This window comes from Anguilla rostrata, chromosome 9, assembly GCF_018555375.3.
Source record: "Anguilla rostrata isolate EN2019 chromosome 9, ASM1855537v3, whole genome shotgun sequence".
Lineage (NCBI taxonomy): Eukaryota > Metazoa > Chordata > Actinopteri > Anguilliformes > Anguillidae > Anguilla > Anguilla rostrata.
This window is the reverse complement of record NC_057941.1, coordinates 46575979-46594120: the sequence shown is the minus strand read 5'-3', so window position 1 is coordinate 46594120 and position 18142 is coordinate 46575979. Positions and strand designations below refer to the sequence as shown.

General features: G+C 49.8%; 1 protein-coding gene across 1 annotated transcript in view; it reads right to left on the bottom strand.

Annotated features, from left to right (window-relative positions):
- LOC135264309 (cell adhesion molecule-related/down-regulated by oncogenes-like) overlaps positions 1 to 18142 on the bottom strand; it is a 47956-nt gene that overhangs the window by 8855 nt on the left and 20959 nt on the right. The window contains exons 2-12 of the mRNA XM_064353174.1: positions 13897 to 14017; positions 13091 to 13378; positions 11110 to 11256; positions 10755 to 10898; positions 9851 to 10141; positions 9194 to 9463; positions 7524 to 7862; positions 5803 to 6080; positions 4026 to 4200; positions 3073 to 3168; positions 69 to 275 (exon numbers count right to left, since the gene is read on the bottom strand). Coding sequence (XP_064209244.1) covers positions 69 to 275; positions 3073 to 3168; positions 4026 to 4200; positions 5803 to 6080; positions 7524 to 7862; positions 9194 to 9463; positions 9851 to 10141; positions 10755 to 10898; positions 11110 to 11256; positions 13091 to 13378; positions 13897 to 13966 — 2305 coding nt within the window. The 5' untranslated portion in view covers positions 13967 to 14017. The remainder of the gene's footprint in view (positions 1 to 68; positions 276 to 3072; positions 3169 to 4025; positions 4201 to 5802; positions 6081 to 7523; positions 7863 to 9193; positions 9464 to 9850; positions 10142 to 10754; positions 10899 to 11109; positions 11257 to 13090; positions 13379 to 13896; positions 14018 to 18142) is intronic.

The window sequence follows — 18142 nt, the reverse complement described above, 5'->3', positions numbered from 1 at the left end:
CGGGAGAGGGGCGGTCGGTGGGCGGGGCCCAAAGGAGGGGCGGGGCCAGGAGGGCGGGGCCTTCTCACCTGGCTCCAGGTTGCGCACCTCCACAGACAGCTTGAGGGGGGAGATGTTGTCGGCGGCGGTGGCCCACTCTGCGCTCCGGCCCTGCCGCCGGTACTCCACGCGGAAGGCGGTGATGGGAGAGCCCCCATTGGCCCGGGGAATCCACGTGACGTACACCGAGCTCTCCGTCGCCATGGAGATCGTGGGCCGGTCAGGGGCCTCTGGAACTGGGGACAGAAGCATTTGGAATCTGAGCTTCTCACCCAGTGAGACACATAAAATCTGAACCAATCAGACACCGAGCTTCAAACTCATTGTGACACATAAAAACCAGAACCAATCAGAAACTGAGCTTCAGACTCATTGTGACACATCAAAACCAGAACCAATCAGAAACTGACCTTTCATCTAATCTAATCAAAGCCAATCAGGGCCCGACCTTCAACTCCATTGTGACATGTCAACCAAATCTATGGAAAGGCACCGTAGCATAAAAATCTTGGATATACTGTGTGTATACAGCATACACAATCCAGAAAGAGTTAAGACATTAAAAAATTCATATACATATTTGACCCAGGTCAGTTTGATGCTAGCTGAAGAGGCTATGTCTGCATTCCTTCCTGGCTATTTAAAGCAGCTGTGGTCCCTCTTTAAGTTGTTGAGGGTTTAAGGAAGTCTAGCGATGCGTTCAGTTTCTCCGCATCTCCCCCAGGACACCAATTCAAGTGTCACTTGCCTCTCATTTGCTCCATACAACAGGGAACATCTGTGACTTAAAGACAAAACTGCTCCCTTTTTTTGTTGCAGAAATACTGATATTGCATACATAAAGGACGACCCTCATGTAGTTTGATGACTTGCAGTCACAGACCAGAAATGTCTCCACCCCCATTGCTGCCTCTAATGGATAACAGTATCCGCTGTAACACTTATTCTCGCATACCTCGTGAAATAATAAGGGTTTGCTTTTTACTGAACGCCAGCAGCTGCCTGTCAGCCGAATCCTAAAATCGCCCTGAGTAATGTTCGAACCCGGGTATGCGGGAAAGAAAAATAATCACGCTAATTCCGTGTAGAAATCTCAATCTCACTGAGGCAAGGCCAGAGAAGAGAAGGCCGCATGCAGAACGGTATAGCGGTATAGCGGTATAGTACCGCGACACCGCGAGTTTACTTACTGTCCAAGCTCTGAGCCACAGAGAGGGGCAGGGAGAGAGAGTGTGAGAGGAAGAGAGAAAGGGTTAGTGAGAAGATTAGCAACACGGGCATCAAGATACCAGCCCACGACAAACACAGCCCAAACACACGATCACGCAGACAAACACACATTACAACAAAGAGACCAGCATGCACACAGTACTGGCACGAATCACGAAAACGCTGCATTTATAAACAGATTTTGATGATTAATGCAATATTTTTGACATAATAAATGGTATATGTAATAAAAGTAAAATCAACATAAATTAAAAATGAAGATATATTCAGCATTTGCGTTAAGCAAGTAATAATCATCACACTTTCCTATATGTATTATTCATACCTACATAATTGAGCAGCTGAATGTATCTTGTTGTTGGAAATGTTATAATCAGCTTGAGCATGTAGTTCTTCGTCCAATATTTTTCAACATAAATTGTAATAGTCAAGCAATATTTTAGCTTGTATGCTTTATTTAAAATTACTGATGGTCACATAATGTCGTTACCACTGGTGATGAAGAAGATAACTGTCTCAAATACATTTTTTTTCCCAGACAAAAATGGCTCAGAGAAACAATTGGCACAAATACACAAGGTTTTTAAGAGTGCTACTTATTCTTTAAGGACAGTGTTTCCATAGTCTGTGCCAGTACCGTACATCCTGTGTGCATGCACTTCCCCTTCCTACATGAGCACGTCGAATCATCTCTCTCTCTCGCTGCCCGGCCAGCCTAAGCGCGCACAAAAAAAACCCGAAGCGAAGCTTTCGCTCGGCGGAACATTCCGGCAGGGACGAGAGACGAAACAGACGCTGTCCAAACATTTCGCACCGTACCACCCGCCCGAGAGGAGCTGGCAGAGCCGACGGGGGACCCGGGGCCAAATTCCAGGGGAAGAAGCAAACTCCCTGGCACCTTAATATTTCATACAGGAACGCGCAGCTAGGCAACCGCTCATCTTAACCTTATTCTGTCAGCGCGACGTGATGTACGGGCGAGCGGCTGCACCTGGGGCGGCAGTGTAGGGTAGCTGTTACACCGCACACAAAAAAAATAGCCTGTCTTAACAAGTGTCCTAGTCTTGTAATGAGGCTTCAAATCTTTTTTTTTTTCCCCCCCTCTCAGGTAGAAAATATTAGCTTGTTTTAAGTTCCTTTTTTTTGCTTGACGAGCGATATTGTCTTACCCTGTCGGCAAATCTTGAAAAACAGTAAAAAATTGGCAATCTTTCTGTCTTATTTAGCAAAAAAGTAATAAGATATTAAGTCTAAACGTATAACTAAAATACTTGTTAAGAGTAGACTTATTTGTTGCTTTTGCAGTGTGGACAATCAGAAGGTTGTAGGCTCAAACTCCACGAAGGCGTGGTGAAGAGGAAGTTTCCGTGGAAACCTTAAGAAAGGTGCATACTTCAGGAAATACAATGCACCACAGCATAGAGAATATGAGCTGTACAAATCTGGATAAAGCCATCTCTCGAGCATGTAAGTAACATAATCACAGTATGACCTTTAACTAGGATTGTCCTACATGCAGTTTGGCTTATTGTGGTCTCGTTCCCATTAATACATCTCTTGAAGGTAGGAGGAAGCTGCCATTCACACTGATACAGCTTAAGACTGAGCCAAGATTGATCAGCTGACAGGGGTCTGGAAGGCACACTTTCTGCTCATTGGCTAATTTTCTTTCCCATGGCAACGCGTTGAATTTTCAGCAACACAAGCGTTTGACAAGGTTTACTATTAAAAGCTGAGAGGGGAATGACAGGAGTGGATTGTGGGAGGTAACGAGAGAGCTTTGTTGGGTAACCGGGTCCTTACCGGTGTCGTGCACAACCACCCCAAAGTGAGTGTTGGAGCTGTCCGGGAGGGACAAAATCGGGGGCTTGGAGGGGTTCTTGCTGGGGGAGATCCTCTCTGGGGAGAGACAGGGAGGCAGAGAGGGAGGGGGCACACAAGATTAGTTTGGAGTCCCGGAGACGAAAAAAAAAAAGACACCAACTCAGCCGTGATCTGTAAACACGCATTTGATTTAGACCCTGCAGGAATTTCGAACCTTCCGAAGCCGGCCGGCCGTCCCCCCGCCTCGAGCGCCGACCGCCGCGGACCGGCTCAAAGACGTTTAAAAACTGAAGCTACATAGCGGCCATTCTGGCTCATTCCGCAGGGCTGTCATTACATTATATTACATTACATTACATTACTGGCATTCAGCAGACGCTCTTATCCAGAGCGACTTACACTTTTCACATAGCATTTACATTGCATCCATTTATACAGCTGGATATACAGTATACTAAAGCAAAGCAGGTTAAGTACCTTGCTCAAGGCTACAACGGTAGTGTCCTACCCGGGAATCGAACCTGTGACCTTCAGGTTACAGGCGTGGCTCCTCACTCACTCACCCACTCACTCACTCACCCACCCACCCACCCACCCACTCACTCACTCACTCACTCACTCACCCACCCACCCACCCACCCACCCACCCACTCACTCACTCACTCACTCACTCACCCACCCACCCACCCATCCACCGACCCACCCACCCACTCACTCACTCACTCACTCACTCACTCACTCACTCACTCACTCACTCACTCACTCACTCACCCACCCACCCACCCACCCACCCACCCACCCACCCACCCACTCACTCACCCACTCACTCACTCACTCACTCACTCACTCACTCACTCACTCACCACCACCACCCACCCACTCACTCACTCACTCACTCACCCACCCACCCACTCACTCACTCACTCACTCACCCTTGCCCGTGCGGAAGGTGAGCATGGCGGGCTGTCCCTCGCCGGCTGAGCTGCGGGCCACCATCAGCACCTCGTACAGGCTGGAGGGCTCCAGCTCCGACAGGCGCAGCGTCTTCTCGCTGCCCGGCACGCGCACCGTGTGCCAGCCTCCCGCCACGTTGCCCGCGTCGTCCAGCTGGTGGGGCGTGGGACGGGGCCCAGGAAACAGCGAACGGGGAGGACAAAGGAGGGGAGCGTTAGAACCCCGTTGTTTGTCGCTGGCTCGGACGGAGGAGGCGTGCGAGGAGGCGGCGGCGTCCGGAAACAAAGGCCCGAGAGCGCCTGTGGCATTCCCCGGCCTTCCCCGGCCTTCCCGCACAATGGGGCCCGCTGTCCGAGCGGACCGTGAACGAGAATAATAACTTGGGTCACGCTCCACGCGCTTCTGGAGTAAACAGGCCTAGAGACAGCCAACTCCGCCCCCAGAGGACCCCCCCCCTCCCCCCCACCCCCAAAACTGCACCCCTCCCATTAATGACCAGACTGGACAAACCTTTTTTTTCCTCTGGGGTGCTCTCAGAAGTCACGCTGACCGATCGCTGCCCCCTGTTACATTATTACTCACCCGAAGACCGGAGCAACTTAAAGCGCAATTGTTCACATACTGCGCATTCTGGAGCGCGGCAGGACTCACGGCTTTTGGAATTTACGCCGGCGACGCGCCTCTAGCCCGCGGCAGAACAGCTATGTCCCACCTGGGATCTGAACCCGTGACCCTCTGTTTCATATTGCAGTGTAACTAATACGCCGCGCTCTGCCCTAAGGATCCATTTTTGTCTCCGAGTATGCCTTTTACAAGCACTGCTTCATTCACTGCAGCCCTCCTTTCCCCCTGTTTGTTTTCCGCCTATAACCTGACGGACTGTATTTTTTCACTTTTAAAGGCTAGATGTTTAACTGAAGCTATGCTCACGGTTACGCACTGTAGCTCCCTCTGCGCCACTATGCAGTTCCCATGCAACAATGTAGTCACTGTGCAACTCGCTTTTAAGGTCTAATGAATCAATTACAGTCGGAATATAAACTCTGCACATTTGAAAAGTATGTTTTTTTTACTCACCTAACGCCGTAAGGAAGTAACATTTTAACAGAATTCTTAACAATAGATTTGTTTAAACTAGATGAACTAGCAGGCTATTGTGGTTGGCTACTGTGTTTATATGCTTTTGCAAAATCAATGGGCTTTAAGCACTTTGCGAGATCAAAATCGTGGGGTGCACTGCCGACGTTAGCTTTGTGATTTCTGTTATTACGACATAATTATTTTGTCAGAGACGAATGGAAGTTGATTCTCACTGATGCGTACCATAAATATACAGAACACATTCAATTCATTTAGTGAGCCAGGACAGCTGGTCCTTTGCGAAAGCTGTTCTAATTCAACATTCAGTGCAATCGCATACAGACACTTCAACTGGCTTTAGTGATTGCATTTTTTACTTTTTTTGTGGTTTTTTCTTGTTTGCCTCATTTTGTACCAACCCCATTCCCCCCCCAAGACCCCACCTCCTTCAAAGCCTACTTCCACTTCAGCCCACTGCCCTAATTCAGCCCTACAGATGCACATTTACATTTAGACACTGAACAGACACAGCGATCAAGCATCAAACCCACAACCTCTTTAGTTATAAAGGCCAGTACTCTGACCATTATACTACACTGGGACCATAGGTAGACGGGCCAAGATTCAGCCACTCAAAAGCAGGTTTTAACAGATGAGCGCGCGTCTGTCGCTCACCTTGCGGTATTTCACGAAGTAGGCGTTGATGGGACTGCTCCAGTCCCTCCCCGGTCTCCACTCCAGGTCGTAAACGTCGGGCTTGTGTGTCTGGGGGGGGCTGGTGATGATCGGCGCCTCGGGAGGGGGCAGGTCGCTGGTTCTCTCGCTGGGCAGGGCGTGGCCCTCTCCCGGCTCCTCCTCTTGTAAAAACGGCTCCTCCCCCTCGTCATTCTGGATCGGGTGTATTGACAGCGTGGAGTCCGTCGAGGTGCCCGCAGAGGTGCTCTCCACAGGTTCTGTCGGCGAAAAACAGAGAAGAAGAAATCTTATTCGATTGGAGAGAAGTGAATCCAATTACTCAAATGTTTCAATCCAATTACTCTCCAGTAATTGGAATCAAAAGCTTAAACAAAAGCGCAGACAGCAACCAACTTTATTTCTTTCCAAATGCAACGACGCCGAAAAGCAAACATTCTCACTAGAGACGCATTACTCTCGTTTTTTTTTTTTTTTCATTTTTTAACCACAGTGGACCTTGGAAAAAAAAAAAAAACAGATGATGAATGTGAATGTAAGGAGATGTTTTTTTGTGTGTGCTCTGCGAACACTACTCCGGAAGAGTCTGCAGAAAATCTCCGGATTATGACGGAGTGCTCGGCGCAAGTCCCGCCAAGGTTATTCGTTCGGGGTCACGGAAACGGACCGCGAGCCCATGAATCAGCCCGCTTCCCAACTTCCCCGAATTTCCAGAGCGTAGGGGAGCACGACATTCGAGGAACGTAAAACATAAAATTTAAAAATCGTTAAAAAAAAAAAACCCGGGTTCATACGGCAGTGGACAGAGCATAATAACGCTTTTGTTTGCTTTTCTCATTATAAATACGCCAGAGCTGGAACGGTCCACCAGGGAAATTTTGCAAGATGGGAACTATATTATGTCTGACACTGGCTTGCTGGCAGTGGAGAAATGGAATTTTTCCGAGGCACTTAGGAGATAGTATACGTGCGGGCCTCACGGTGGGGGGGGATGGGGTAGGGGGTACTTATGGTTCCTTGCTGCAGTCTTACCAGCTACGAGCGCGAATATATAATTTTGTGCCGTAAGCGGACGGAAGAGGAGATCGGAGTGGCCAGGCCTTGCCGTTGGGTGCGAGAGCCCCGGGGCCCTGGTTTTTTGGTGCACGCCGCCGGTTTATTTTACAAAACAAACAGCCCCGGAGCCGGTAACTCTAAACCAGGCCTCGGGCCTACGTCCAGCTGCCACGCATTCCACACACCGGCCATTAAAATACCAGAGGGACCCAGACCGCTGCACAGCCTCCACCCCCACACACACACACACACACCACAACCTCTCCATCTCCAACTCCCTACGCACCCTCTTCCTCGCCCTTCACCTCCTCCTCCTCCTCCTCCTCCTCTCCTTCCTCCCCACCCTTCATCTCATCCTCCTCTCCTTCGCCTCCTGCCAAACTCGAGGCTCAGCTATTTTTTATTTTTTCCCCCACAGGGAGAAAGGTACGACAGGCACAAACAAGCTAAACATATTAGCCATTTAGCTGATATATTTATTATGTTAGCAACTAGCTAATTATATTAGCTAATTGTATTAACACGCTGCATCATTGCTGAATATTCAGTTAGCGCAAACGCTAACAGGGCCAGAAGGCTTAAAGGCAGCTTATTAGATAGACCAACAAATAATATAACTAATAAACGGCAGTTTGGAGCTGACTTACCAACGGTGAGGACTGCCTCGGCCTTCACGGAGCCCAGCTCGTTGGAGGCTTCGCAAATGTACTTCCCGGCATGGGCCGGGGTTACAGCCTGGATGTAGAGTGAGCTGCTCCCAGGCCGAGACATGGTGAGGTGGGGAGGGCTGTCACCGGGGGCCCTGGCTGCGGCCTGCGGGGGCTGGAGCAGGCGGGCGGGATGCGTGGCGATGGGGCCGGCGGCGTTGTACCAGCGGATAACCGGCAGGGGCTGGCCGCTGGCGTTACAGGACAGGAACACGTCGTCCCCCTCCTGAAAACTGCCGCTTAAAGGTGGGGACAGGATGACGGGTCTGGAACTTGGACCTGAGGGACCAACACAGATGGACAAACAGACACAGGGAGACACACCATTCAATTTATTTTACAAATTTTGGATGCTACTGCAGCAGGTCCTCAGTCAGATTAAAGATCTGAACCTCAGAACACGAGTTAATCACACAGTGAAATCAAAACAAAATAATTTTAATGAGAATCTGGCTTCAATATTGGTTACTAACTGAAAGGTTTATCATAGCTACAAAAAGAGACCAGCTGATTTTAAACCACTACAGCAATGTAAGTCATGATTCCTGATCTGTTTTAATACTCCTATGGCAGATTTCTCCTGTTTTATTTGAACAGTCTACATTTTTGTGCATTAAACATGGTAAAATAAGCACGGAGGAGTAGAGTCGGAGATGTAGAAACGAATGCACCGTCAAGTACACAAACGTTGGATAGCAACCAATACGGCGAACCTGGGTATATTTAGCTGGTTTTAATTACAAGGGCATGCCAGCGCTTTTCTACTGCATGGTAGGGGGAAAAAAAAGTAGCCCACAGACATGGGAAAAAAACAGCATGTTCTTTCCAGAATCTTCTATGATTAAGGGCCAGTTGACTGATTCCTTTATTTAATCACTTGCCAGATAAGGACAGCAGTTTGGGCTTAGCAGCGCAGATGGAGCTGATGTGTTAGTAAATCAAAGTGGGGTGGGGGGGTGGGGGGGTGCGTCTGATGTTGACAGCTGGGTGGTCTGTCCTCCATCATAACCTTGCAGAAACAGCTCCCAGCATTCCGCCGATCGAAGGCTTCTCCCGAAACGGAACGCACGGTGCGCGCTCTCATGGTCAGCGTCCGCACGCCCTCCCCCCCCCCTCCTCCCCTCACACCCTCCCCAACTCCCTCTCTGGCATTCAAAACAGAAATCCATGCCTGAGCTGGTCAGTATAGCTTCTCCTACACATGAAACATTAACCCTTGACTGTACTGACTGAACAGCTTAACTGTCTCTATAGGATGAGTGTTTCATCTTAGCTGAGAAGGGTTGGTGTTGGTGCAAGTGCTTGTTCCAGCTCAGCGCTAAAACACCTGACTCAACGAATCGACTAAACAGCCAATCACGGACTTCGATCGATGCCTTCGTTTGCCAGATTGGTAGCCTTTGTGCTGGACGGCAACAAAAGCCTGTACCCACACCAGCCCATTTCATGCAAGATTGAACACCACTAATTTAACTGGATGAGAAGACCCTATGGGCCTGGTGATAGACGAATGCCTGAGTACTGGAACGCTTCCAAATGAAAGGGGTCTCTCTCATTTGCACTTCCAGGTATCCATCCGGCACTGTCTTTGAACCGTTAAGGCTGCGTACCTGATTGGACGGTGAGTGTGCCGGCAGACTGGGCCCAGCCAATCCCGTTGTCCAGCAGGCACTGGTACACGCCCTGATCCTGCGACGTCACCGCGGCGATGCGGAGGGAGGAGCCGGAGACCTGGCGGCGGCCGGAGGGGACGACCGGGTTGGCGTTGAAGAGCCAGGTGATGTTGGGGGCGGGGCTTCCCTTGGCCACGCAGACGAATCGGGTGGAGGAGCCGGAGGCGACGGACTGATCCGACAGCCCCCGCAACACGAAGGGAGGCTCTACAAAAAGAGAAGGACAGCGCTGGGTTTACACACACATACATGTAATTACGGTACAGGTACATGTACTAAGATACCAACCTCACCCACTACCCATTAAAAACACAGAATGCAAATCTACATCCACCTGAAGAACATCTCACTTCAATAAATCTCAACACAGTTTGAGGGTAACTGGTATCCAGTTTTGAGATAATCATTTAATAGACCCCACCTGTACCCCTTTCTTACTCATATTGCTTATCCATTTCTAATAAACTCATCTCATTCTTTCATAAAGAATCATGCACACCTCTGGTTTTAAGTTCTTCCATATATATATTCTAACATAGAAACAGGTGGATTCATAAAGGAATTCTCATACCGAGCATGTTAAATGTGACCTACCGAGCACGTTCACAGTGTAGTTGGCGCTGACCACGTCCCTCTTCTCTGTCGGGACCAAGCATTTGTAGTTCCCAGCATCGCTCTGCTTCACAGATGTCAACAGGAGGTTGTTGTGCACCAGCGTGTGGCTAGGTCCCAACACCACGTCCTGTCCGTCTTTCACCCAGCGGGCGATGAGGTTGGGACGCCCTGCTAGGACGCACTCCAAGGTTAAGGGCTTGGACCGTACCACGTTGAGGGTCTGCGGGGTGACGGGGAACACAATCCGCACCTGGGAGGATCCATCTGAACCTGCAGAATAAGGAGGGGGGGGGGGGGGAGATCAAAGCTTAGCAGGGGTTCTTTTGAATCAGTAGAACTTCTCTTCCTGTATTCCGTTGGTGTCGGTTGGTTTCCATGGCAATATTACAGCACGGAACATCCTTACGTAAAGGGTGTGACCAAGGAGGACTGTTCTTGGTCACACCCCTCGGTGAATTTTCGGAAGATGCCTCAAAGATGAAGACAGTACCTTCAATGTTAAGAATCAGAAGAGAGGAGCATCTGGCTAAAGAGTCAGTGGAGTTAGCTGTATTTCGGGCAGACGTGAGGACACAGAAATGGAAAAAGTGGATGAAATGCGGCTGCCTTTTCACTGTGTGTGAATTCCACGGGGAATTTAAAACACCTGTAATAACTGCTAAATTCACAAGCTGTCAAAACCGCTTTGGGCAGCAGTGAATAAATCCGAGTCGAAAAAAAGTCATAACTGCGTAAAACATTACCTCAGCTAAATGCCCAATTTAGGTAAATTACAGTTGGGGAAAATGTGGGACAGCTGAGCTGACACACCCAGAATTGGGCTGGGTGGGGACGAGGGGGGGGAGAGGGATTGTGTGTCACAGCAAAATGCACCCTGACTCACGTTTTACAATCAGCCTCGTGCCGTGACCCTCCACCTTGGCCTCCCTGGTGACGGGGTTGTACGCGCCGCACTTATACGTCCCCTGGTGCCGAGGGGACACGGACACTATCTGAAGGTTCCCGGACGGGAGGATTAAATATTCATCTGAGGAAAAGACAGGTGAAAAAGAGAAGAGGAAAAAGGAGAAGCAAAAAAAGACATTACACGCAGTCAGATTGAGAGTCGTTTCAGGTTAACTTTAAAGCATTGTACAGTTCCAGTGACCTTCGACCGAATTGAAAACAGAAAGAAAGATATTGCTTAACTGTCATTCTTGCCATGCGAAAAATCAATAGAGCAGCCATGCCGTACATACCTGCGGACTGCTCCAGCCACTCTCCTCGAACCCGCAGCCGAGGCAGGGCGGGGGGGTCGCTGTGGGGCAGACGGCACTCTACCAGCGCCGTGCCGCCTTCCTCCACGGCCAGGGAGCGCTTCCGGGACTCGCCAAACTCCGAGATAGCTGCGGGCAGCGGGACACCCCGACCTTTAACCCTCTCGAGCGACGGAACGCGTAAATACAGACGTCCAACACCCACCCGGGAACATGTATTATCTCAGAATCGCTTATTAACCACATTACCTCTCGGTAATGCCAACACCAGGTCCCAGTTTGAGTAGGTAGCTAAGGTGTTGTAACAAAGTAAAATGACACAGAGCGGAATATCGGACAACAGCAAGCTACACAGCTTGTCCTTAAATTGATAACCACTAGGGAGGAAGACTGCTCTTCACAAGCAGGACAAATTGTTACAGAAGACTGTAAAACATTTTAGTGACCTAAAATCTTCAGGCTCGTCATAACTGTACTATGGTAGCTGAGCAGGTTGAGTCTCTGATGTTAGGTTAGTCCACCCAACGTTCCTGGATGTGCTTTGCTAATAAATCAATGGTGAGTTTTGTGTTCTACTGAATTATAAGCCTGTGTAGGTAGGCCTCCAGGAGGTGGTGATTCAAGCTCAACTAAACATCAGCTAAAACTAAAACGTTAGCTAAAACAGATTTTTTAGCTGGGTGTGTAGCGGAAACTGATGTCACAACCTGAAACTTCCCTTTCGGCACTAATATCATATTACTGTCAAGGTCCCGCTAGTTTTAAAAAAGCCCCATTTCTGGGCAAATCAGGATTCCAAGAAACAGATGCTGTATCTATCTCCAAGACTGGGGTTCAAGGACACTGGCTGAGGAGTGACCAGTGCAGAACCCCCCCCCCCCCCCAAAACCACACACCCCCCACCCCTCCTTCCTCCCTAGCAGCAGTGCACTCAGACCCACAGGAAGCACACAAGATCATTAAGGACCCGGTCTCAGAGGTGTCTGGCACTTTGCCCGAAAAAAATCCTACCACTTCCTCCTAACCTTAACGCCCCCCCACCCCACCCCACCCTCCTAACCCCCCTGGGCAGTGCTGACAACACGTGTGACTCTGTGTCACAGGCTCAACACATAGATACCCGCTTATCACTGAAACTTCCCCTCTTTCCTGTGTGTGTGTGTGTGTGTGTGTGCACGTGTGTGCGTGTGTCTGTGTGTCTTCCCAACCAATTTTCAACAAAGAACAAAATTTCAACATTAAACACATTAATATCACAAAATGTTCAGCAAAATGACAAAAAAACTAGAGCGAAATATTGGCAGCCTGTTGGAATTTCACAGGTGTCCAAAGGATTTAAGGTATTTAAATTATTTAACCTCATTCTGGAATGCAGCCAGATTGCAGGGAAGTCATACTCCATGGAGTAAGACAGACAGAGCAAGAGAGAGACAGAAAGATAGCAAAACACAGAGCAGAAAGTGGCAGAGAGAGAGACTGAGAGACAGAGAGTGAGAGACAGAGCAGAAACAGACAGACAGAGCAAGAGAGAGACAGAAAGATAGCGAAACACAGCAGAAAGAGAGAGAGCGAGAGACAGAAAGACAGCGAAAGACCGAGCAGAAAGATACAGAGAGAGAGGTAGAGAGACAGAGAGCAAGAGACAGAAAAGAAAGAGGCAAAAAGAGAGGCAGAGAGAGAGAGACACAGATAGAGACCGAGAGACAGACAGAGAGAGACAGAGAGAGCGAGAGACACAGCAGAAAGACTGAGAGAGGGAATGAGAGAGACAGACAGACAGACAGAGAGAGAGAGAGAGAGACAGACAGACAGACAGACAGACAGACAGAGAGAGAGAGGGAATGAGAGAGACAGACAGACAGACAGAGAGAGAGAGAGAGAGACAGACAGACAGACAGACAGAGAGAGAGAGAGACAGACAGACAGACAGACAGACAGACAGAGAGAGAGAGGGACTCCGTACCGGCGATGGTGACGCGTGCGGGTCTGCTGGCGATGGCCCTGGCGTCGGTCTGCGCCACACACTGGTACAGCCCCGCCTGGTCCGGCTGCAGGGAGGGGACGGTGAGCGAGCCGGACCTCACCCTCACGCCCGCCGCCGCCGCCGCCCCCGCGCCCGGCTCCAGGGCCCGCCCCATGAACCGCCAGGACAGCCGCGCCGAGGGGGGGCGGGCCGAGCACAGCAGGTGAACCGCGCCCCCCTGCCGCTGTGCCGTGGACAGGGGCTCCGAGCGGAAGGACAGGGGTACGGCTGGGGGGAGAGAGACATTCACCTTAATTTACACCTCACAGACAGAAACACATACACACTGTGCTGTATATGCACACTCATACACGTATAAATGAACTCTGCAGTGCTGTGGTTACTGGAACTGAGCTTGCAGCCAGAAGGTTGTGGGCTCAAATCCCAAGTGGAGACTGCCACTGTATCCCTGATGTCAATGTCTGAGTAAATATGCAGGTAATTTTATAACCCTATAAACATACTGTAGCAGAAGTATGTCAATCTGCAGGTTCTTTCCACATCAGTCACAGTCATAGACCCCAAAGGAGTCCTGGCCTGGTCACAACCCAGTTTTAACCCAGTCCCAACCCACTTTTAACCCAGTCCCAACCTAAGTGCAAACTTGGTCCTGAGCCACCCCTGCCCCAGCCCACTTTCAACCCAGTTGAAACCCAGTCCCAACTTGGCCCCAGCCCAGTTTTGACCCAGTCTCAACCCAGTCCCAACCCGGTCCAAACCCAGTTTTGACCCAACACTGTACTTACCTAAGCAGCAGACAAGCAAGGCCTGGCAGAGGTACAGGACAGTGGACAGGACCCTCAAGCTGAAGTCCATGGTGCACCTTCAGCCCTGCACCCTGCACACACCCCCTCCGCCCACACACACCTGCAGCACACAGCAAGAGGGCCTGATCAGCACAGAGCTCACAATAACCCCAAAACCATCAGACACAGCACTCACAATAACCCCAAAACCATCAGATACCGCACTCACAATAACCCCAAAACCATCAGATACCCCACTCACAATAACCCCAAAACCATCAGATACCCCACTCACAATAACCCCAAAATCATCAGATACCCCACTCACAATAACCCCAAAACCATCAGATACCGCACTCACAATAACCCCAAAACCATCAGATACCCCACTCACAATAACCCCAAAACCATCAGATACAGCACTCACAATAACCCCAAAACCATCAGATACCCCACTCACAATAACCCCAAAACCATCAGATACCGCACTCACAATAACCCCAAAACCATCAGATACCCCACTCACAATAACCCCAAAACCATCAGATACCCCACTCACAATAACCCCAAAACCATCAGATACCCACTCACATAACCCAAACCATCAGACACAGCACTCACAATAACCCCAAAACCATCAGATACCCCACTCACAATAACCCCAAAACCATCAGATACAGCACTCACAATAACCCCAAAACCATCAGATACCCCACTCACAATAACCCCAAAACCATCAGATACCCCACTCACAATAACCCCAAAACCATCAGATACCCCACTCACAATAACCCCAAAACCATCAGATACCGCACTCACAATAACCCCAAAACCATCAGACACAGCACTCACAATAACCCCAAAACCATCAGATACAGCACTCACAATAACCCCAAAACCATCAGATACAGCACTCACAATAACCCCAAAACCATCAGATACAGCACTCACAATAACCCCAAAACCATCAGATACCCCACTCACAATAACCCCAAAACCATCAGACACAGCACTCACAATAACCCCAAAACCATCAGATACAGCACTCACAATAACCCCAAAACCATCAGATACAGCACTCACAATAACCCCAAAACCATCAGATACAGCACTCACAATAACCCCAAAACCATCAGATACAGCACTCACAATAACCCCAAAACTCTCACACAGGAACTCACAAAAACATCCCAAAAATCTCTAGTACAGCACTCACAAAAACCCCAAAACTCTCAGAGCGCTTACAAACACCCCAAAATTCTCCAACTCAGCACTCACTCAAGCACCCCAAAACTCCCCAACCCAGCACTCACAGAACACCCCAAAACTCTGACACAGCGCTTACAAAAACACCCCAAAAGTCCCCAATCAGCACTCACACAAACACTTTCCAAACCAGCAGTTGTTCAAACACCCCAGGACACCTCACCAAACGCTCACACTCACACCTAAAAACTCCAGGAAACGCCTCAGTGCGTTTGGCCCACACAAACACCGCTAAACACTGGCTAAGTGACTAAGTGCAGGACACACAAACACACTTCGCAGGGAGCTCACCGGATCCAGGGAACTGTTTATTTTCTGAGGTCGCTTTGGACATACCAGGAATATAAAACTCGGCCTTTGTAAAGGCCTACCCACTTCTGCCTGCTCGGTACGTCACAAACACATCCCCCGCGAAAGTGTCTTTCAGAGGTCGAGGAACATGCCAAACTTTTTCGAGCCGCAAAGGAATCCACAAGTAGTTTTTGGCTGAAACGGCGCAAGGTCAAGTGAATTCAAACTCCTTATATGCTTACCCATTTTTTTAAATTTTAATTCCATATAATCTAATCAAAATAGTCAGTTTTAAAAGTTCTCCGCAATGAAAAAAAACAACTCAAATACTATGACAGTAAACTTGTATTCAGTCGAGAAAATGAATTTTTTTGTCCTAAACACGACGTGGTTCTTTTTGGTATTGGTCATTTGCAGACCATGTTTCTTTCCGAACATGACCTTTTTAATCTTAACCAGCCGACTAAACGCACATGACAATTCACTTCGATTCACAGTGCCAGTGCCAATCAAAAGTGAGCATGAAGTAAATATACACAAATATTCCACACAGAATCGACACACTGTGTCCGACCTTGAGCTCTCATCTTCAGAACCAAACCGCAACACACAAAAAAGAAAACATTATTTCACTGAAATGCACTTGAAAGTTTATTTCACAGCTCAATGATCGCTTCAACTGTCAGGAGAAAGGTGAACGCACAAGGGTCTTCAAGGCAAACCCTCTCTTCCATGGCCACTCTCCCCGAAAAGAAAGCGCCAATTTCCCCACACAGCAGTGAAGTCCTGTCTCTGTGGCTCTGCCCTTACTTTCATCCCACCCCCCCACGCCCCCCCTCCCTCCCCCCCCCCTCCCCCAGCGGGGGGACTCTGGGGAGCGGGTCGCTGCTCTTGATATCACTCATGTCACACTGCGCTGCCTCCTCACAGGCTCACAGGGTCACCGCTGCCAGGGGCTCGGCCGCAGGGACACAGAAGGAGCAGGGGAAGAGGGAGGAAGACCTGGAAGGGCCGAGGCATCTCCGAAAAAGACCCTGCCAATGGGCCGTAACTAGAACACATTCCTCTCTTCCTGCTGTGAAAGCCCTCACATGCATGCCACGCGCACTACACACACGCACACACACACACGCACATGCGTATACACACACACACGGCTGTGCAGACACACACCTACACACACATAGATACACATGCACGTGCGCGCACACACACACACGGCTGTGCGGACACACACCTACACGCACACCTGCTCCTCCCCTTTTCCCCAACCGATAATCCTGCCGGGCTTTGATCACAGGTTCCTGGTTTGTGACCGCGGTTTTGAGCTTGAGCAAGATGGACAATGGCCATCCAGCTGAGACATTCACACACATCCATCCTCTCTCTCTCCTTCTCTCTCTCTCTCTCTCCCTCTCTCTCTCATGCTCAACCGCCATTCAGGTCGCCCCCCCCCCCCCCCCTGGTCCGGGGCGGAGGGAAGGTGTCCCTCAAATTAAAGAGTCAAACGCCCCGAATGGGTTCTCTGGAGCCGAACAGATCTGGAGGCTCCCCCAGACAGCCCCAAATGACGGATCTAAACCGCACCGTTGACCCAGATTCTTCAAGCAAGGTGCTTTCAAATGCATCATGCAGGGGTACAGAGAGCGCTCCAATCATTCTGCTTTTTAACGCAATCATAAGTGCCACAAAATCAACCTGCAAAATCAACACTTGGTTTTTTTTTTTTAAATACCCCCCCCTTTTTTTTCCTCCCCAGTTAGGAATGCCCAATCATCGCAAACCCCTCCACTGTCGATTCTAGAGATGCATGCCCTCTCAATGTAGTCAGCGCACAGCACAAAACCGCGAACCCCAGCTGACCAGCAGGGGTCGCTGGTGCGTGACGAAATATCACTATCCTGCCTGGCGGATACCCTCCCTCCCTGGGCAAGGCTAGCAGTAACAGTGCACTTTTTGACGGGGGCTACTGGCTGTACTCGCCACAGGCACCGCTCACAGCTTAAACTGCAGGTACACATAACCCGACTCTGTCCGCGTTCAGGAGAGACTGACACCCACAAGTGCTTTTTTTTTTTTTCCTTTCTAAAAAGCTACACTTTTAAACCCTTTCAAAAGGTCATATGAAACAGGAGACCGTTTTCGGAAGCAAAGCGCTAATTGAAGCCTTTTTTTCCTCCCCTATTCACACAGAACACGGGCTGAGCCACGGTAAATGTGGGATATGTGGGTTGCCGTGTGACTCGACGGGTTACCACGTGATTGGACGGACTTGTTAAGTGATACTCAAAGTAGGGGAGGGTAGCTGTTTCACCCCTCCACCCCCCTCCTGCTCCCCCTTCTTCCCCCCCCCCCCCAACCTCCACTACCGCCCCCCAGGGATAGCAGCGGAGGAAGACGGAGGAGGAAACGCAGGAAATAATAAACTCTCCTGCCTCCCCCCTCACGCCCCCCCCTCCCTCCATCACCTGGGGTTCAAAGGTCAGCGCGGAGCACCGAGAGCAGGCAGGACGGCGGTTTCTGGAGAGGCCGCGCTTTAAGTGGAGGGGCGGGTGTGTGGGTGCGTGTGTGTGTGTGTGTGTGCATGTGTGCATGTACATGTTTGTGTGCGTGCATGTGCATGTGTGTGTGTGTGTGTGTATGTGTGTGCACATGTGCATATGTGTGTGTGTGTGCGTGTGTGTGTATG